Here is a 22,072-nt window from a genome sequence, read left to right as displayed (position 1 = left end):
AAGCATAATGCTTATAATCCTGAGTTGCTTGCAAGTAATGTTGATTTCCCTTTCCAGTTATGAACCAAAATGTAAGACTGACAATAGTGAAACTCAGAACTGAAAATCCAATTTGGGTCAGCAATTGTTGTATTGCTAAAATGGCCTGAAGGCACATGATACAATTCTACTGCTGAAGCCAAGAACATCGAGCCCCTGCCTGCTAAAGGATGAGAGATGACACTGAATGGGATATAAGTTAGTTTGAAAAAAAGTTACAAGTGAAATCTAATCTAGTCAAATTGAGAAACGGTAGGAAAAGGATTATTGACTTGGAATGGATTGTTTTTAATAAGAGCATTTTCCTGTTCTCTAGAATTGCATGTTTGACACCTGCAACTGTGAAAGAAGTGAGGATTGCATGTGTGCTGCCCTCTCTTCCTATGTTAGAGCCTGTGCAGCTGAAAAAGTAGAGCTTCCAGGATGGAGGACCAATGTCTGTTGTAAGTCTTCTAAACAGCCATCTCGGGTCTTAAAATGAAATAACTTTTTGTGCCAATGAATCTTAGCATTTTCCTTGTCTTGCTGGGTTCTCTTAGTGATGGTCTGGAGTAATAGACTTCAGGACACATCCCCCCCCAAAAAAAAGATAATCCAATTTTTTAAAATAAAAATAAAAAAGATGGATCTAGTCATGAACATTCATGCCTTGATTTTATCCAGGCTAGGTTTCAGCAATGCACTCTATGTGGAGATGCCTTCCAAAAGCATCTGGGAGCTGCAGATTTCACAATGCAGCAGCCACACTACTATCTGAGATGAATGTATAGAACACATCACTAATACTACTCTAATTTCACTGGCTATCTGCTTCTGGTCTCAATTCCAACTACTGGTCTTAACCATTAAATTCATAGTCTGGGACCTGGATACCTAAAGGATTGCCCTCACCCATAAGAGCCTGCCTTTGCAGGTTCTGCTCTGTGTCTCCTTGATGCTCTGTGGCAGATAGGTACTAGGGACAGAGCATTTTTAGTTGTGGCACCCTCACTATGAAAGGCCCTCCTGAAGGTCTGCCTGGCTTCTGTTTCAGCGGGCATTTAGCTATCTATATAACCACATGTATTCTTCCTTTAGTAATTTACCTTATTATTTTTTAATTCTTTTTTTGCAAACTACTGTGTGTATGTCTGTGTCTTAGGACGAAAAGGCAGGTCACAGAAAAGCTTTCAATCAATCAATCAATCAATCAATCAATCAATTAATCAAGCTGTTTGTTTTTCTCTTTCCAGCCAGATACACCACTTCATGCCCCAAATCCCTGAATTACAGCTATTCCATCAGTTCTTGTCAACCTACCTGCCGATCTCTGAGTGAACCTGATGTTACCTGCAATGTCAAATTTGTCCCAGTTGATGGATGCACCTGTGAAAGTGGAACCTACATGGATGATTATGGAAAATGTGTACCTGCTAACAAATGCCCATGCTATTACAAAGGAACGTCAATACTCTCCGGTGAAGTGCTCCATGACGTTGGTGTTTTGTGGTAAGAGGATTCAAGCTGCTGCCTTTAACTTTTTAGTACAGCCTTCACCAACCTGGTGCCCTCCAAATGTTAGGGACTACAACTCATGGCAAAGCTCTTCTAGCATTATCAGAATACATGACTAAGTAGTGCCGGTATCTGGAATGCTTGCATTTTGTCCCAGATTCTTTTATCGCTACCTAACTAATTTCCCCTCCATATCTTATAAGTAAATAGACCAAAATGCCTAAATACATAAAGAGCAACAGAATTTGGAAAAACATCCAAATTAGTGACCTGTATGGTCCCATTTTCAGATTCTAAAAAAGGTAAAGGTAAAGGTACCCCTGCCCGTACGGGCCAGTCTTGACAGACTCTAGGGTTGTGCGCTCATCTCACTCTATAGGCCGGGAGCCAGCGCTGTCCGCAGACACTTCCGGGTCACGTGGCCAGCGTGACAAGCTGCATCTGGCGAGCCAGCGCAGCACACGGAACGCCGTTTACCTTCCCGCTGGTAAGCGGTCCCTATTTATCTACTTGCACCCAGGGGTGCTTTCGAACTGCTAGGTTGGCAGGCGCTGGGACCGAACAACAGGAGCGCACCCCGCTGCGGGGATTCAATTTTAGATTCTAAATATCCCTAAATCACCGGTATTTCTGGAGTAAACCCAACTGCTCTACTCTGTCTAGGGCACAACTACAGACTCACAACTTGAAGGCTCCAAGTTTTAAGCACAACCAGAAAGTGAATGCAAAAGCAAACCTAATTCCTCTTTCTTTTACATAGCACATGCAGCCAAGGAAAGTTGAACTGCATTGGTGATGGGGACACAAAACAGGGTAAGGAGAATATACCTATATATGTAAAATATGATATATATTCTTACTTTCCATCTTGGAAAGTTGCAGACAATTGGGCTGCGTTCCTTATTTTGTTAAAAGCCTTTTATATTGTAGATGGCTACAAATTGACAACTGGGCACAATTATTAAATATTCACTGGAAAACCATATTCATTAAAAGTTTCAAGTTAATATGGGCTTCATAGTTAATTATATAATAGTTCCACAAACCATAGTAGACTTCTGTTCAAAAGGTTTGTTTGAGGTCTTCCTGTTCTGTGGTACCCATGCCTGTCCTTTCATCTCTTACACATTTTCTCTCCTTTTGCCCTGCTAGTCTGCGTTGCCCCCATGGTCTACTTTAACTGCAGAAATGCCACTGCAGGCCAAACTGGAGCTGAATGCCAGAAAAGCTGTCAGACTCTTGATATGCACTGTGTAAGTATGCAGGACCGGATGATATTTTAAGAGACTGTGCTATCAATCAGAATGTCCTTTGCTTTTGTCACAAACTTATTATCTGACCTTAGACAAGGCACTCTCCTGTCCTCACCCTCCTCCCCATCTAGAGTAGTGGGTGAGGGATCTCAGGATGTTAGCTGAACAGAGCCCTCCCAGCCTCCGTATCCTCAGGCCTCTTTTCAGCCCATTCCCATCCCTGGTCCTGCTTCGTGTCCTCAAGTGCTTTTGCCTGTTTGGAATGTGTTTTGAACTGTGACAAATGCCTATTGCTTGTCTGGATGCAGGATGGAAGATGGAGAAGTGTGTGAACCTCTGCCTTTTGCATGATCAGAATGTAGACTACTGTACATAAGGTTAGGGTTACATCTGTTGCTCCACTCACATTTACCTCTGACCCAACCTACCACTGGCATGAAAATCCTGGAAGGTTGTCAACAAGAAAGGTGGACCTCAGACTGAAAACATTCCCCATCCCTGAGCTGCAGGGTTATAATGCATATATTGGAACTTTGCATAATTTCTTACTTATTTCATTAAATATACATACCACTAAATTAAATACACCCACACCCACCTACAAGTGGTTTACAAAAAAAGCAGGGGATAAGCATGGGATCTTCCATTCACTTTAGTGTCAGGGAAGGAACAGTTTTCACATGTACCAGCATCAAAGTTAAGTGGACCAGCCACTGCTCATTCAAACCTTAATGTTTACACTGGAGACCACCTTGCAAATTGGGGCTCCTGGGTATGCACAAGAGCTGCTGAATCAGGTGTCAGTTCACAATTTAACAAGCATAGGCTTTCACCCACTTGAATTCCCACAGCCTACAGTCTTTTGATCCAGTCCTGTTTTAGTGGACTAATTCAATTGTTATCAGCATTATTCTCTCTTCTGAAGTAATGCTTTCTTGGCTTTTACAGTATAGCACACAGTGTGTCTCTGGCTGCATGTGCCCTGCTGGGCTGGTGTCAGATGGTAAAGGGGGCTGCATCGCTATGGAAGAGTGTCCATGCATTCACAATGATGCCACATATCAGCCAGGAGAGAAGATTAAAGTCAACTGTAACACCTGGTAAGGACTTCTTAAAGAAAATGCCTCTTGTTACCATCATCTTATATGTTCCTAAAATAACCAACACAAAAAATAGAAATAATTATTAGGTTGAATAACAGGTTGGCAGATATACATAGGGTCATTTCACGTATTATGCATGTACACCAGAGTTTACTCTCTAATGTACACCTATGTATACTATAAATAACTAAAGAAAGAAATACCTAAAAATATTATGTGGCTATGACATTTTTTTATTAATAAATGTGTATTCTATTTGTCAAATTAAATTTTCCAGGGTGACTTATGTAAAATCCACATACAACAAACAACATCATGAAAGGCAGCAGATAAAAGCATAATTAAAAACAGTCAATTCAGACTTTAAAGTTCGTTAAAAGGTCATAGACAACAAAGTGGCCCTCATCTGTTGCCAAAGAAACATAGTAGCATGGGCACCAGCTAAACCACTCTGGCTGTTCCTTAGATGGGCTGTGACCACTGAACAAGCTTCCTTCCTGGTCACCCCCTGCCACACCCCAAGTCTGTGGGCACACCTAGAAGAAAGCTTCTGATGGTAACTTTTGTGCATTGACAGGCTGATGTGGAGGTGAATGAGCCAAGTAACCAAATACAGCTGGATAGGAGGAACTTCATATCCTCATTAGCACAATGATACATTATACACACAGTCACACACATACATCTTGCTTATTTCTGAACAAATCAGGAAAGTGTTCTAAGGGAGGTCTGGGCTTTTATAAGGCACCTGCTTGGCCATTGTGAGAACAGATGCTGGGCAGGATGGGCCATTGGCCTGATCCAGCAGACTCTTCTTATGCTCCCCTTAGGCTAGTCCACAATATGGTACAGTGAACTTGTAACGTTCTTGAGTGGCCTATGAAAGAACTTACATAGCTCATTTCTTTTAATTCCCATCTTTCTGATGTTTTACAGGCTGTAAGAAATAACGCAGCTTCCCTTGCTCTCCCCTCCCCTCTCCACACATTGCCTATGATTAATTTAAGAGATAAGTCATGTAAGCCTGTGTTAAAGGAATACATGCCAGCTTATATCTGGGCAAACCAAGGAATCACTTTAAAATGCTCTGTTTTCTCCCTTCTTCTCCCTCAGCGTATGTAAGAACAGGATGTGGGAATGCACCAAGGACAGATGCCTAGGTACCTGTGCTGTTTATGGAGATGGGCATTATATCACCTTTGACGACAAGCGTTACATTTTCAGTGGGAAATGTGAATATACACTAGTTCAGGTACTGAGCAATTTGTCTTGACCTTATGAATGGAGAATTAAGCTGAATACACCACAGAATGAAGTCATCTCTTCCCTTATTTCACCCTCCCCTTCTTAGGATCACTGTGGACAGAACAACTCTGCCCCCGGAACATTCCGAGTCATCACCGAAAATGTTCCCTGTGGTACTACTGGAACCACTTGCTCAAAATCTATTAAAGTCTTCTTTGGGGTGAGTAGCGTTACCAGTACTATTAGGGAACCGTATCAGGGTTTAGCATGAGATGATTTAATCTGCATACTAGGTTCCAAACAAGCAACTAAGTGAGGCAAGGAGGTGAACTGGAAAGAGAAAGTGAGGGCAGGAGAAGAGACTTCTATCCTCTCACCACCTACAGCCCCCCTCCCTCCTGCTAGTCTTGCACCTACTGAGCCTCTCACCTTCAGGCAAGCCAGCACCAGCAGTTGAGAGCAGCAGAGATAAGGCCACTGCTACAATTGTTTTAACTGTTTTTAATTTGTGTGGTTTGTTGTTGTTTGTTTGTTTTTACTGAGTGAGGGGAGATGTGTTTGAAAATAGAGGAGACTGAGGAGTGCCCCAATCAGAGTGGTTCAGGATAGGGGCAAGGTATAATGTGGGAGGCGGGGCAGACCGGGTAAGGGGCACATGTCACAGGCAGTTAGTGTCTGTGCCATGTGCCAGCCCCTTCTCCAACCTGGGTAATTGTGGTTGTCATATCAGCCAGCCCTCGATTCTGCAGGCACTATTGCTGAATGCCAGGTCAGCTCTGAACAAGACTTTCCTCATCCCTGGTCTGATTATGAATGAGGAGGCCAATCCGTTCTGCATCACTGAGACCTAGGTGGGTGAGCAGGGTGGAGTTGGACTCTCACACACCAGTACTTGGTGCAGCATCAGGGCAGACTTGAGGGTCGCTGAGGGGAAGTTGCTCTGGTCTGTAGAAATTCTCTCTCTCTCGGCTTTCTGAGCAGTTGGAGGTGGGTGGCATCTAGAGTGTGTGATCCTGGCACTGGGCAACCAGGACAGATTAGGAGTTCTGGCTTACCACCCACCTCGCTGCCCAACAGTCTCCCTGCCTGAATTTTCTGCAACACATTATACGTAGGGTTGATGGATGATGAACACCAGTTTTTGTTTTTGAACATTGTAATGACTTTCCCCCATTATTTATTTTGCTCCCCCAGAACTATGATCTGATCCTCAGTGAGGAGCGCCATGAATTAATACAAAGGGGTGATGGAGGCCAAGTACCTTACAAGATTCGCTACATGGGCATGTATTTGGTTATTGAAGCAAACAATGGGCTGATCCTTTTATGGGATAAGAAAACCAGCGTATTTATCAAATTACGTGATGATTTCAAGGTGATGCACTTTTTACAAGAATAGTGCCTCTTACATTTTAAGTTTAAATGTGCATAATTTAGATGCAAATCCCACTCATTTCCATGACAATTATTTCAATTGTAAGTGTGCTTAGAGTCACACCTTAAGAGCTGATTTTCAAGACAGAAACCATGGGGAGGTCATCTGAAATAGCCTCTGCAAAAAGGATGGTTCATAAGGGAAACTACTTCATATGCCTTGTCTCTTTGGTATATATTGGTTCCCGGCATGACTGGCTTTCATGCAACTGCCTCCACCGGGATTATTTGAAGATGACATGGGGCATATCAAACAAACAGGGCTATTCCACAGGGAGCTGCTGCCGCATGGAAGAAGTTGCAAACAGCCTCTGCTTGACATCCATATTGTATAAAGTACTATTAGTAAACAGGTATATGATTCAGATTTAGATGGGTATCTGTTTGCAATCTCACCTTGCAAGCATCTACTTTTTAACTGACCCAGAAAACACCATGTTTTGATAAGGAGACCAAATATAATAGTTCTGTTATCATTTCAAAATATGAGCAATGTTTGAACATTTCAATGAATTTTATACCAATGCAGTATATTTTCAATATATGTCTGCTGCCCTTTTGATCAGCATATGGCAATAAGATGGAGAAGTTATGAAGTTATGAATAGACAATAACTTGTAGATTAACAATAACTGAGAAATCGAACACAATATAAAATTCTTTCTTTTGTTTGTATTTTTGAACAAATGCAAAATAATCTTCATAGGAAGGAAAGAAAAAACAAATCTCTTACCTCTAGGCACACATGGCTTGTGTTTTCTAAATGCAACAAATAATGATAGTTTCCTATAATAAGAGATGGCAGCGTGTTAATTAACCAAATGGGAGAAAATCAAAAATTAAGTTGGACTAAGAGGTTCATGCAATTTATCTGTAACTCAAGTGTTTTCATTGCTTCTTTGTGCAGGGTCAGGTCTGTGGTTTATGTGGAAACTATGATGGCAATGGAATGAATGACTTCACTACCCGGAGTCAGTCTGTAGTAAGTGATGTGCTGGAGTTTGGTAATAGTTGGAAGGTGTCTCCCACATGTCCTGAAGCCAAATGCACAAAGGATCCTTGCTTCAAGAACCCTTACAGAAAGTCCTGGGCACAGAAGCAATGCAGCATCATCAACAGCAAGGCCTTTGCTGCCTGCCACTCTCAGGTATACCTTGCGGCAGAACTATCTTGAAGTCTAGAATTTTTCAGGTGTTCACCACAATTCCTGAGCAATTACAAGTCTATAATTATACATGTGGTGGTTTCATGGATTTCAACAGTCCATTACAGAAGGCACGTAACACCCTACAGGATGTCACCAACTCTGAAGACTGTCTAGCAGCACCTTTAAGTAGTGCCTTTAACAACCCTCTACTATGTGTCCCACTGCTGTCATATTCTAGATTTTGGAGTGTGTTCAGTGTAAATGTTTATCACTAGATCCTGTTTCTAATGTTTTGGATTGTGAAGAAGCCATTTAGAAAAATACTAATAAGAAGAATTCAGGCTAAGTCAAGACAGACCATTCAGAAAATTAGCTTATGCTGATATCTTTTCTTCCTGTTTTAAAGGGAAGTCCCTAACTGATTGTTACGACCCAATTTATTGCCTTCTTTTTTTAAAAAAAAATGATATTTATTAAGTTTTCAAAGGAAAAAAGTTACATAAGTAAAAAAATTAGACAAAAAGACAACAATAGAAATAAAAAAGGAAAAAAAGAAAAATAAAAAATACAGAAAAAGATAAAAAACATTTAAAAAAGAAAAAAAAATCAATCTTTCCATATCATATATTCATATCCTTACTTCCCTGACCTCCTCACACCTCCCTTTTTTGTATTCCAGTTCAGTTAGTTAATTCAGCAGTTTCTTTCCCTCTTTATTTTTATCTTAATCCTTTAACTTAATATAACTTTAAGTTCTCACCTGTTATTAATCCATTTTTCATACACCTTTAAAACATTGCTGCTTAAACCACTTAACTTCATTCTGACATCATTCTAACATTCATTAATTTTGCAATATTTCTGTAAATAGTATTTAAATTTCTTCCAATCTTCTTCCACCGACTCTTCTCCCCAATTTATTGCCTTCTTTTGCTAATCAATTCTTGATGTGAATATTCAACTATGGAACTTTTACCACCCCAATACAGCAGGCAAGATACGTGTGCATAAATAGAATTTTGCTTACAGGCCTGTATTTGTGCCAATGCAAAAAGATAATGGGAGGGCAGTTCCAGGTCTGTGCAGTCTTTTGGAGGGAAAGAGTGGGTATGGGAGTCAGTCTGGATACCCCTTCCCCTCCCCTCCTCTCTCCAAGAGGTGATCCACGCTGCCTGAATGAGCAGTGCTCATATTCTTCAGCAAGTTGCATGAGCACACCAGTCGCTGTACAGTCTTCTGTATGAACACTCTGGATCAGAGCCTCTATCTTCACCACTTAGAGCAAAGTGTGAAAGGATGTTAAATGTGCCTTCCCATTGCACCTTAAGGTTTTGGGGGTATTTTTTAAAATGCAACTAGCACTCCCTGAAAGGACACTTTTCATGGATAGACATTTTAGATGTGAACTTCTCGCTGACTTTGAATTTCTTACGTTCCTTATGTTTTTGTTTTTGTTACACTGTATGCAAATATTTAATGTACAGTGGTACCTCGGGTTACATACGCTTCAGGTTACACACTCCGCTAACCCAGAAATAGTGCTTCAAGTTAAGAACTTTGCTTCAGGATAAGACCAGAAATCGGGCTCCGGCGGCATGGCGGCAGCAGGAGGCCCCATTAGCTAAAGTGGTGCTTCAGGTTAAGAACAGTTTCAGGTTAAGAACGGATCTCCAGAATGAATTAAGTACTTAACCCGAGGTACCACTGTAAATAGAATCAGCTGGTGTGGTGGAGGGGCTGATAATTACTGTTTACACATTAAATGCAAAGATGCATTCAGACCTCATATTTAGTTTGGCCCTTTGGATCTTTTGCACACTAGCCAACAATCTATGAAAGCAATTGCAAACCCAGGGGGTGGGGATATTACCAACAACTTCTCAAACACACTATTGCCCGTGGAACAAACTTAGGAAATGTCAGCAGGACCCATAGCTGATGCTTCAATGTTTTAACAGGTTGAGCCAACGAGATATTATGAAGCTTGTGTAACTGATTCCTGCGCTTGTGACACGGGGGGAGATTGTGAATGCTTCTGTACAGCTGTAGCTGCGTATGCTCAAGCATGTAGTGAATTTGGAGTGTGCATATCATGGAGAACACCATCATTCTGTCGTGAGTATTGGACCACACTTGAATGTATACTGGAAGTGGGAGGAGGGTGAAGGGGAAATGAGATATTAGCTTCAAGATAATTTTTCCATTAGATATATATGACAATAAACAGCACACTGAAGAAAATGTCTGGATGTGTGTGTGTGTGTGTGTGTGTGTGTGTGTGTGTGTGGGGTACAGTACTGTGAATACTTTCAATGAATCAGCAACTGCCTAATGTAGGATTATTGATATAACTATGTTGCAGTAAATAGAAATAACTACATTCATTTTCAGTGCTTTCTTCATGCCTTTGCTTCCCACCTTCTTATCAGTTTAGGTATTGGCCTCATGAGCATACTTTGTCATGGTGCCCACCATTATTTTAATGGCATTGACAGCAATACAGATCCATGGTGGAATGTCTGGTCCTCAACCTTTTTCTTTCGGTTCCCCTTAGCAATGTTCTGTGATTATTACAATGATGAACGTGAATGTGAATGGCACTACAAGCCTTGTGGAGCCCCATGCATGAAGACATGCAGAAACCCAAGCGGGAGATGCCATTATCAGTTGCCTGGCTTGGAAGGTAAGAAGACTTCTAGTGACTTATAGGGTCATTAAGCCAGCTATGCACAACATTTAATAGGTTTCAAGTTTGGGGGAGTGTTGTTGGTTGTCTAAACCAATAGAAAATAGGTCACCTTGTGTTCTCATCTTTTTGGGTTTCAAATGGCTTGCAGTCAGGCTTAAATTCTAAGAGCCAGCCTAGATGTGATCAAGGGCTCATTCGACACACCTGCAAATGACCACAACCTTTTTCCTTTCATGGAAACTTGGAAGCATGTGGAAAAGCTATTGGTGGAAAGATCCCAGCACTGGACCAATGACAAATATTAATTAAAATACCCCCCCCCAAAAAAAAAAAGTAAATTAAATGGAATTGCTTTTTGACAGATTTTATATATTGCTCTTATCTCCCTCACACCTTCCTTTGTCTCAGGCTGCTACCCACACTGTCCAGCAGACAGGCCTTATTTCAATGAGGATGAGATGACGTGTGTTGATGTGTGTGGCTGTTATGATGATCAGGGTAACTATCATCCACTAGGAAAAACATTTGACTCAAGAAAGACATGTCAGGCATGGTAAGTATGTATAGCTTGACAACACTAAGAGAAATGATCAATTACAGTAGCACCTCCAGTTACGTTACTCTCGGTAACGTAAACTTCAGGTTGTGAAAGCGACAAACCTTTTCATTGGGTAGCGAAAACCTTGAGATCCGGCTGGACCTCCAGAATGGATCCCGTTCGCAACCGGTGGTACTACTGTACTCTCTGTATACCCCTTGAGATGTTATTCTTGTTGATTCTAGAATGAATCTTGTTGCTCTGATTGCATCCTTTATCATATACTCATAATATACCATTAGAATGAAGTATGCTGAGAATCTAATTGATTGAAGTAATATTTTAAATTGGATTTTACATACACAATAAATCCCAAAAACCAGAACAAGAAAATTATTAGAATGTTCCTATTTGCAATTCAGTGTGAATGTGGTAGATGAAATCACAGACAAGAAGTAGTACGGTAAATGAATGCTTAAGGAGGCAGGGGAAAAACTATGAAATTAACTTCCAGACCAAACTAAGTAGAAAATAAACAGCAGAATGCAGTTTTATGATTCCTGGGTCTCACATTTTCCTATCATTTTTTTACAGTACATGCACCAGTAAAGGCATAGAGTGTAACTATGATGCCAAAGGTAAGCTGTATGTAGTGAGTTATGAATGGCACCTTATATCATATTTCATATGATGTTACCTGACCATTCTTACTCTGTCAATTTTCAGCATGCTACTGCTATTATGAAGGAAAGACATATATCTACAAGGATGTCATCTACAACACCACAGATGGCTTGGGCTGGTGCATGATTGCAACGTGTGATGTCAATGGAACAATCCACAGAGAACTATTCAGATGTGGTGGGACTACCACAGTACCACCTACAGTTTCAACTACAACACCAAGTGAAGCAGGTATTTCAGTCCAAATCTTTTGCTTCAACTCTTTCCAAACTTCGCTGAGAGAAGTTCCATTGAACACAGTGAATAATACTTCTGAGTAGACATGCACTGCACCACACCAAAGAGCAGAGAAGCAGCTCCTACCACTGCAGTAGTAGCACAAATAGCACCACATCTTGGGTCAGCTGTTAAAATCAGAGGTGCCATACAACACCACACAAAGGGACAAATTCAACTAAATACTTCTGTTAATAGAGCCAGCACAAATGAGTCCCACTAGTGCAACAGGGCTTGTACTAATGGAGCAATCTCCTTAGCGCTACTTAGGTATTTGAGCCAGCTCCATAACATAATTCTTTACCAATTATCTCAACCAAACTAGATGTAAATGCGACATGATCAAAAGCAAGCATTTATAAACAAAGTATGTAAGAAAATGAAGAGATAATGAAAAACTTTACAAATCTTCTATAATATAGGAAAACATCCCCAAATATACCATATTCATATTTTTTGTTACATGTTGCATATATTATTTTAAAATAAAAATATACAAGATGGAAATCAACATAAAGTTAAGTTGAAGGTTCAATCGGCTCAAGCATGGCAGCTCCCCAGATGGAATGATCCACTTCCACCAATGTGCTCTTCTGGTTCCCCCCGCCCCCCAATCCCTGCCTCATCTACAGAAAAAACTTGGGAGAGAGGTTACATGGGAGAAGGAGAGAGGAGGCAGATAACAGATAGGGAGATTTATAATCTAAATAAACCGGATTAAAATAACCAGTGGTGTTGTTTCTTACAGAATCCACTACAGCGCAAACAACAGTATGTGTCCATAGAACATGTGAATGGACAGAATGGTATGATGTCAGCTACCCTAAATTTGGACAAGACAATGGGGATTATGAAACACCAGAGAAAATAAGAGATAGAGGAAACAAAGTATGTAAAATGCCAGATGAAGTGGAATGCAGAGCTCAGCGCTTTCCTAATGAAAGCATAGAAACCCTCGGACAAAAAGTACAATGTTCCAAGTCTAACGGTTTGATATGCAACAATAAGGATCAGACACCACCAATCTGCCTGAATTTTGAAATCAGGTTCCTATGCTGCCTATACACACCATGTGGTGCATCAACAACTCCAGCAACACCAGAAATAACAACAGCAGGATCCAGAACTACATCTAAAGTGACAGGTGGCATAACAACCACCCTGACACCCCTTGTTACCACTACGGCAGGAAGCACCACTACCGGTTGCCAACCCAAATGCCAGTGGACCTCTTGGTTCAGTTTTCACACTCCAAGCTCCGACCCTGGAGATGGCGATCACGAGGACATTAAGAGCATCCAGGCATCGGGCGGTACCATCTGCGAGCACCCTCAAAAGGTGGAGTGCAGAGGAGTGGACTACCCAGAGCTCAGCGCATCTGAACTTGGACAGAACATGATCTGCGATATCAACACTGGACTCCTTTGTGAGAATGCCAAACAGACAGGGAAGTACAAGATATGTTACGACTATGAGATGAGAGCACTGTGTTGCGACTACAAGCACTGTGAAACCACGCCAGCGCCACTGGTCACAACAAGTGCCACCACCACAGAAGCCCCAGGTAGCACGGTGGGCAAGAGCACGGCTCCAGCATCCTCCACGGGCTCTACGCCACCTCCTGTTGTCCATACCACCACCGAAAGCACCACCCTTGTTTCCACAACACCAGGAGTAACCACAGGAAAGCCAACAACCACAAAAACACCAGGCAGCACGGCAGGCAAGAGCACGGCTCCAGCATCCTCCACGGGCTCTACGCCACCTCCTGTTGTATTCACCACCACCGAAAGCACCACCCTTGTTCCGACAACTCCAGGAGTTACAACAAGAAAGCCAACCACCACCACCCACTCAACGCCGCTTTCCACCCTCCCTCTCACAACACCAGGCTCAGTCAGCACTGCTGCCGTCTCCACTGGAGTGGTCCCCACTGTGACAGCCACAACACTCCAGTCCACTCCTGTTTCCAAGCCTTCCTCAACAATACCCACCACCGGGACCACTGAACAAACCCCTCCAGGCCTGCTGACCACAACAACCACCCTGGCTCCCCTTGTTACCACTACGCCAGGAAGCACCACTACCGGTTGCCAACCCAAATGCCAGTGGACATCTTGGTTCAGTTTTCACACTCCAAGCTCTGACCCTGGGGATGGCGATCGCGAGGACATTAAGAGCATCCAGGCATCGGGCGGTACCATCTGCGAGCACCCTCAAAAGGTGGAGTGCAGGGGAGTGGACTACCCAGAGCTCAGCGCATCTGAACTTGGACAGAACATGATCTGCGATATCAACACTGGACTCCTTTGTGAGAATGCCAAACAGACAGGGAAGTACAAGATGTGTTACGACTATGAGATGAGAGCACTGTGTTGCGACTACAAGCACTGTGAAACCACGCCAGCGCCACTGGTCACAACAAGTGCCACCACCACAGAAGCCCCAGGTAGCACGGTGGGCAAGAGCACGGCTCCAGCATCCTCCACGGGCTCTACGCCACCTCCCGTTGTATTCACCACCACCGAAAGCACCACCCTTGTTCCGACAACTCCAGGAGTTACAACAAGAAAGCCAACCACCACCACCCACTCAACGCCGCTTTCCACCCTCCCTCTCACAACACCAGGCTCAGTCAGCACTGCTGCCGTCTCCACTGGAGTGGTCCCCACTGTGACAGCCACAACACTCCAGTCCACTCCTGTTTCCAAGCCTTCCTCAACAATACCCACCACCGGGACCACTGAACAAACCCCTCCAGGCCTGCTGACCACAACAACCACCCTGGCTCCCCTTGTTACCACTACGCCAGGAAGCACCACTACCGGTTGCCAACCCAAATGCCAGTGGACCTCTTGGTTCAGTTTTCACACTCCAAGCTCCGACCCTGGGGATGGCGATCGTGAGGACATTAAGAGCATCCAGGCATCGGGCGGTACCATCTGCGAGCACCCTCAAAAGGTGGAGTGCAGAGGAGTGGACTACCCAGAGCTCAGCGCATCTGAACTTGGACAGAACATGATCTGCGATATCAACACTGGACTCCTTTGTGAGAATGCCAAACAGACAGGGAAGTACAAGATGTGTTACGACTATGAGATGAGAGCACTGTGTTGCGACTACAAGCACTGTGAAACCACGCCAGCGCCACTGGTCACAACAAGTGCCACCACCACAGAAGCCCCAGGTAGCACGGTGGGCAAGAGCACGGCTCCAGCATCCTCCACGGGCTCTACGCCACCTCCCGTTGTATTCACCACCACCGAAAGCACCACCCTTGTTCCGACAACTCCAGGAGTTACAACAAGAAAGCCAACCACCACCACCCACTCAACGCCGCTTTCCACCCTCCCTCTCACAACACCAGGCTCAGTCAGCACTCCTGCCGTCTCCACTGGAGTGGTCCCCACTGTGACAGCCACAACACTCCAGTCCACTCCTGTTTCCAAGCCTTCCTCAACAATACCCACCACCGGGACCACTGAACAAACCCCTCCAGGCCTGCTGACCACAACAACCACCCTGGCTCCCCTTGTTACCACTACGCCAGGAAGCACCACTACCGGTTGCCAACCCAAATGCCAGTGGACCTCTTGGTTCAGTTTTCACACTCCAAGCTCCGACCCTGGGGATGGCGATCGTGAGGACATTAAGAGCATCCAGGCATCGGGCGGTACCATCTGCGAGCACCCTCAAAAGGTGGAGTGCAGAGGAGTGGACTACCCAGAGCTCAGCGCATCTGAACTTGGACAGAACATGATCTGCGATATCAACACTGGACTCCTTTGTGAGAATGCCAAACAGACAGGGAAGTACAAGATGTGTTACGACTATGAGATGAGAGCACTGTGTTGCGACTACAAGCACTGTGAAACCACGCCAGCGCCACTGGTCACAACAAGTGCCACCACCACAGAAGCCCCAGGTAGCACGGTGGGCAAGAGCACGGCTCCAGCATCCTCCACGGGCTCTACGCCACCTCCTGTTGTCCATACCACCACCGAAAGCACCACCCTTGTTTCCACAACACCAGGAGTAACCACAGGAAAGCCAACCACCACAGAAACACCAGGCAGCACGGCAGGCAAGAGCACGGCTCCAGCATCCTCCACGGGCTCTACGCCACCTCCCGTTGTATTCACCACCACCGAAAGCACCACCCTTGTTCCGACAACTCCAGGAGTTACAACAAGAAAGCCAACCACCACCACCCACTCAACGCCGCTTTCCACCCTCCCTCTCACAACACCAGGCTCAGTCAGCACTGCTGCCGTCTCCACTGGAGTGGTCCCCACTGTGACAGCCACAACACTCCAGTCCACTCCTGTTTCCAAGCCTTCCTCAACAATACCCACCACCGGGACCACTGAACAAACCCCTCCAGGCCTGCTGACCACAACAACCACCCTGGCTCCCCTTGTTACCACTACGCCAGGAAGCACCACTACCGGTTGCCAACCCAAATGCCAGTGGACCTCTTGGTTCAGTTTTCACACTCCAAGCTCCGACCCTGGGGATGGCGATCGTGAGGACATTAAGAGCATCCAGGCATCGGGCGGTACCATCTGCGAGCACCCTCAAAAGGTGGAGTGCAGAGGAGTGGACTACCCAGAGCTCAGCGCATCTGAACTTGGACAGAACATGATCTGCGATATCAACACTGGACTCCTTTGTGAGAATGCCAAACAGACAGGGAAGTACAAGATGTGTTACGACTATGAGATGAGAGCACTGTGTTGCGACTACAAGCACTGTGAAACCACGCCAGCGCCACTGGTCACAACAAGTGCCACCACCACAGAAGCCCCAGGTAGCACGGTGGGCAAGAGCACGGCTCCAGCATCCTCCACGGGCTCTACGCCACCTCCTGTTGTCCATACCACCACCGAAAGCACCACCCTTGTTTCCACAACACCAGGAGTAACCACAGGAAAGCCAACCACCACAGAAACACCAGGCAGCACGGCAGGCAAGAGCACGGCTCCAGCATCCTCCACGGGCTCTACGCCACCTCCCGTTGTATTCACCACCACCGAAAGCACCACCCTTGTTCCGACAACTCCAGGAGTTACAACAAGAAAGCCAACCACCACTACCCACTCAACGCCGCTTTCCACCCTCCCTCTCACAACACCAGGCTCAGTCAGCACTGCTGCCGTCTCCACTGGAGTGGTCCCCACTGTGACAGCCACAACACTCCAGTCCACTCCTGTTTCCAAGCCTTCCTCAACAATACCCACCACCGGGACCACTGAACAAACCCCTCCAGGCCTGCTGACCACAACAACCACCCTGGCTTCCCTTGTTACCACTACGCCAGGAAGCACCACTACCGGTTGCCAACCCAAATGCCAGTGGACCTCTTGGTTCAGTTTTCACACTCCAAGCTCCGACCCTGGGGATGGCGATCGCGAGGACATTAAGAGCATCCAGGCATCGGGCGGTACCATCTGCGAGCACCCTCAAAAGGTGGAGTGCAGAGGAGTGGACTACCCAGAGCTCAGCGCATCTGAACTTGGACAGAACATGATCTGCGATATCAACACTGGACTCCTTTGTGAGAATGCCAAACAGACAGGGAAGTACAAGATGTGTTACGACTATGAGATGAGAGCACTGTGTTGCGACTACAAGCACTGTGAAACCACGCCAGCGCCACTGGTCACAACAAGTGCCACCACCACAGAAGCCCCAGGTAGCACGGTGGGCAAGAGCACGGCTCCAGCATCCTCCACGGGCTCTACGCCACCTCCTGTTGTCCATACCACCACCGAAAGCACCACCCTTGTTTCCACAACACCAGGAGTAACCACAGGAAAGCCAACCACCACAGAAACACCAGGCAGCACGGCAGGCAAGAGCACGGCTCCAGCATCCTCCACGGGCTCTACGCCACCTCCTGTTGTATTCACCACCACCGAAAGCACCACCCTTGTTCCGACAACTCCAGGAGTTACAACAAGAAAGCCAACCACCACCACCCACTCAACGCCGCTTTCCACCCTCGCTCTCACAACACCAGGCTCAGTCAGCACTGCTGCCGTCTCCACTGGAGTGGTCCCCACTGTGACAGCCACAACACTCCAGTCCACTCCTGTTTCCAAGCCTTCCTCAACAATACCCACCACCGGGACCACTGAACAAACCCCTCCAGGCCTGCTGACCACAACAACCACCCTGGCTCCCCTTGTTACCACTACGCCAGGAAGCACCACTACCGGTTGCCAACCCAAATGCCAGTGGACCTCTTGGTTCAGTTTTCACACTCCAAGCTCCGACCCTGGGGATGGCGATCGTGAGGACATTAAGAGCATCCAGGCATCGGGCGGTACCATCTGCGAGCACCCTCAAAAGGTGGAGTGCAGAGGAGTGGACTACCCAGAGCTCAGCGCATCTGAACTTGGACAGAACATGATCTGCGATATCAACACTGGACTCCTTTGTGAGAATGCCAAACAGACAGGGAAGTACAAGATGTGTTACGACTATGAGATGAGAGCACTGTGTTGCGACTACAAGCACTGTGAAACCACGCCAGCGCCACTGGTCACAACAAGTGCCACCACCACAGAAGCCCCAGGTAGCACGGTGGGCAAGAGCACGGCTCCAGCATCCTCCACGGGCTCTACGCCACCTCCTGTTGTCCATACCACCACCGAAAGCACCACCCTTGTTTCCACAACACCAGGAGTAACCACAGGAAAGCCAACCACCACAGAAACACCAGGCAGCACGGCAGGCAAGAGCACGGCTCCAGCATCCTCCACGGGCTCTACGCCACCTCCCGTTGTATTCACCACCACCGAAAGCACCACCCTTGTTCCGACAACTCCAGGAGTTACAACAAGAAAGCCAACCACCACCACCCACTCAACGCCGCTTTCCACCCTCCCTCTCACAACACCAGGCTCAGTCAGCACTGCTGCCGTCTCCACTGGAGTGGTCCCCACTGTGACAGCCACAACACTCCAGTCCACTCCTGTTTCCAAGCCTTCCTCAACAATACCCACCACCGGGACCACTGAACAAACCCCTCCAGGCCTGCTGACCACAACAACCACCCTGGCTCCCCTTGTTACCACTACGCCAGGAAGCACCACTACCGGTTGCCAACCCAAATGCCAGTGGACCTCTTGGTTCAGTTTTCACACTCCAAGCTCTGACCCTGGGGATGGCGATCGCGAGGACATTAAGAGCATCCAGGCATCGGGCGGTACCATCTGCGAGCACCCTCAAAAGGTGGAGTGCAGAGGAGTGGACTACCCAGAGCTCAGCGCATCTGAACTTGGACAGAACATGATCTGCGATATCAACACTGGACTCCTTTGTGAGAATGCCAAACAGACAGGGAAGTACAAGATGTGTTACGACTATGAGATGAGAGCACTGTGTTGCGACTACAAGCACTGTGAAACCACGCCAGCGCCACTGGTCACAACAAGTGCCACCACCACAGAAGCCCCAGGTAGCACGGTGGGCAAGAGCACGGCTCCAGCATCCTCCACGGGCTCTACGCCACCTCCTGTTGTCCATACCACCACCGAAAGCACCACCCTTGTTTCCACAACACCAGGAGTAACCACAGGAAAGCCAACCACCACAGAAACACCAGGCAGCACGGCAGGCAAGAGCACGGCTCCAGCATCCTCCACGGGCTCTACGCCACCTCCCGTTGTATTCACCACCACCGAAAGCACCACCCTTGTTCCGACAACTCCAGGAGTTACAACAAGAAAGCCAACCACCACCACCCACTCAACGCCGCTTTCCACCCTCCCTCTCACAACACCAGGCTCAGTCAGCACTGCTGCCGTCTCCACTGGAGTGGTCCCCACTGTGACAGCCACAACACTCCAGTCCACTCCTGTTTCCAAGCCTTCCTCAACAATACCCACCACCGGGACCACTGAACAAACCCCTCCAGGCCTGCTGACCACAACAACCACCCTGGCTCCCCTTGTTACCACTACGCCAGGAAGCACCACTACCGGTTGCCAACCCAAGTGCCAGTGGACCTCTTGGTTCAGTTTTCACACTCCAAGCTCCGACCCTGGGGATGGCGATCGTGAGGACATTAAGAGCATCCAGGCATCGGGCGGTACCATCTGCGAGCACCCTCAAAAGGTGGAGTGCAGAGGAGTGGACTACCCAGAGCTCAGCGCATCTGAACTTGGACAGAACATGATCTGCGATATCAACACTGGACTCCTTTGTGAGAATGCCAAACAGACAGGGAAGTACAAGATGTGTTACGACTATGAGATGAGAGCACTGTGTTGCGACTACAAGCACTGTGAAACCACGCCAGCGCCACTAGTCACAACAAGTGCCACCACCACAGAAGCCCCAGGTAGCACGGTGGGCAAGAGCACGGTTCCAGCATCCTCCACGGGCTCTACGCCACCTCCTGTTGTCCATACCACCACCGAAAGCACCACCCTTGTTTCCACAACACCAGGAGTAACCACAGGAAAGCCAACAACCACAGAAACACCAGGCAGCACGGCAGGCAAGAGCACGGCTCCAGCATCCTCCACGGGCTCTACGCCACCTCCCGTTGTATTCACCACCACCGAAAGCACCACCCTTGTTCCGACAACTCCAGGAGTTACAACAAGAAAGCCAACCACCACCACCCACTCAACGCCGCTTTCCACCCTTCCTTTCACAACACCAGGCTCAGTCAGCACTGCTGCTGTCTCCACTGGAGTGGTCCCCACTGTGACAGCCACAACACTCCAGTCCACTCCTGTTTCCAAGTCTTCCTCATCAATACCCACCACCGGGACCACTGAACAAACCCCTCCAGGCCTGCTGACCACAACAACCACCCTGGCTCCCCTTGTTACCACTACGCTAGAAAGTACCTCTACTGTGTGCCTCCCAAAGTGTAACTGGACCTCCTGGTATGATTTGCACCGTCCTACCAGCAGTCCAGATGATGGCGATATAGAGAATTTTGAGACCATCCGAAAAGCTGGAGGAAATATTTGCAAACATCCACAAGACATTGAATGCAGAGCTGAGAATCACCCTGATGTCAGCCTGTATCTGCTTGGTCAGGAAGTGCAATGTAACCTCCATGTTGGACTTTTGTGCGAAAATTCAAAGCAAACAGACAAGATGTGTTATAACTTCCAGGTTAGATACCAGTGCTGTGAATACAAGCCCTGCCATCCTAGCACAACACCACTAAGCACACCTGCTGCTTCTACCACAGAAAAACCTGGCAGCACGGCAGGCAAAAGCACAACTCCAGCATCCTCCACGGTTTCTACGCCACCTCCCATTGTATTTACCACCACCCAACGCTCCACTCTTGTTTCTACAACTCCAGGAGTAACCACAGGAAAGCCAACAACCACAGAAACACCAGGCAGCACTGCTGGCAAGAGCACAACTCCAGCATCCTACACAGCTTCTTCACGACCTCCCATTGTAGTCACTACCACCCAAAGCACCACCCTTGTTTCCACCACTCCTGGAATTACAACAGGAAAGCCCATGACCACCATCCCTTTCTCAACCCCTGGCTCCGTCAGCACACCTTCCATCACTTCTGGAGTGGCTTCCACCGTTTCAACCACATCTCTTCCATCTACCCATGTTTCCAAACCTGTGTCGACGATATCCACTACTGGGATTACTGTAGAAACAGCAACTGTCCCTACCAGAGTGCCATTTTCCACTAAGCCTTTGGTCGTTGTTACAACAGGTAATTACAGAATGAATCTGCATATCCTGGTATGAAAATCTTGTTACCTTTGGTAAATATTCCAACAGTTAAATTTATTACATGTTACTCAATTACAGGTGTAATGCCAAATGTTAGCAAATTGTTTCATATTAATGGGGGCTTGGTGATCTTATTTCATATACCACCCTTTTCAAAAATTGGTATCCCAATTATGAAACTTAGCGTCTATCAGCTAGCAACTTATCAAAAATGTTTGCCTAGATCTCAGTGTGCATTTTTCAAAGAAGTTTTCAATGCTATTACAAGTAGTAGATAGCTCTCTGGCTAGATATTTGGAATTTTATTAACAGCACCTTTGGACTGGAGGGGTGTGTTTCTTGATACTGGGAGGAATATAGCTGGATTCCCCTGTTTCTTGATAGTATGGTAGGTGTATAATAAGAACATCAAGTAAGCAAAGTATTGATCTGATCC

The 22,072-nt window shown here is 46.4% G+C and overlaps 1 protein-coding gene and 1 long non-coding RNA gene across 5 annotated transcripts in view; one reads left to right on the top strand and one right to left on the bottom strand.

Moving 5' to 3' along the window:
- LOC308591737 (mucin-5AC-like) overlaps nucleotides 1–22,072 on the top strand; it is a 49,026-nt gene that overhangs the window by 6,097 nt on the left and 20,857 nt on the right. The window contains exons 6-20 of the mRNA XM_081202639.1: nucleotides 356–482; nucleotides 1,272–1,527; nucleotides 2,294–2,346; nucleotides 2,686–2,786; nucleotides 3,735–3,886; nucleotides 5,003–5,141; nucleotides 5,241–5,354; nucleotides 6,329–6,508; nucleotides 7,475–7,714; nucleotides 9,673–9,829; nucleotides 10,269–10,397; nucleotides 10,812–10,956; nucleotides 11,536–11,579; nucleotides 11,668–11,856; nucleotides 12,650–21,616. Of these exons, the coding sequence (XP_081058765.1) occupies nucleotides 356–482; nucleotides 1,272–1,527; nucleotides 2,294–2,346; nucleotides 2,686–2,786; nucleotides 3,735–3,886; nucleotides 5,003–5,141; nucleotides 5,241–5,354; nucleotides 6,329–6,508; nucleotides 7,475–7,714; nucleotides 9,673–9,829; nucleotides 10,269–10,397; nucleotides 10,812–10,956; nucleotides 11,536–11,579; nucleotides 11,668–11,856; nucleotides 12,650–21,616 (10,993 nt within the window). The remainder of the gene's footprint in view (nucleotides 1–355; nucleotides 483–1,271; nucleotides 1,528–2,293; nucleotides 2,347–2,685; nucleotides 2,787–3,734; nucleotides 3,887–5,002; nucleotides 5,142–5,240; nucleotides 5,355–6,328; nucleotides 6,509–7,474; nucleotides 7,715–9,672; nucleotides 9,830–10,268; nucleotides 10,398–10,811; nucleotides 10,957–11,535; nucleotides 11,580–11,667; nucleotides 11,857–12,649; nucleotides 21,617–22,072) is intronic.
- Nucleotides 1–22,072, bottom strand: part of LOC308592176 — a 41,963-nt gene that overhangs the window by 6,181 nt on the left and 13,710 nt on the right. For 2 of the 4 annotated variants that reach the window (XR_014010409.1, XR_014010410.1), the window contains exons 3-5: nucleotides 7,301–7,353; nucleotides 3,215–3,289; nucleotides 1,339–1,404 (exon numbers count right to left, since the gene is read on the bottom strand). This is a non-coding gene — a long non-coding RNA (uncharacterized lncRNA). Of the gene's footprint in view, nucleotides 1–1,338; nucleotides 1,405–3,214; nucleotides 3,290–3,324; nucleotides 3,938–7,300; nucleotides 7,354–22,072 lie in introns of those variants that run through there. The other 2 variants (XR_014010411.1, XR_014010408.1) reach the window with 2 other exon arrangements.

The sequence above is a fragment of the Podarcis bocagei genome (assembly GCF_964188305.1).
Source record: "Podarcis bocagei genome assembly, chromosome: 1".
In the NCBI taxonomy this organism is placed as follows: domain Eukaryota; kingdom Metazoa; phylum Chordata; class Lepidosauria; order Squamata; family Lacertidae; genus Podarcis; species Podarcis bocagei.
The sequence above is the reverse complement of the archived record's forward strand: the minus strand, read 5'-3'. Positions and strand labels throughout refer to the sequence as shown.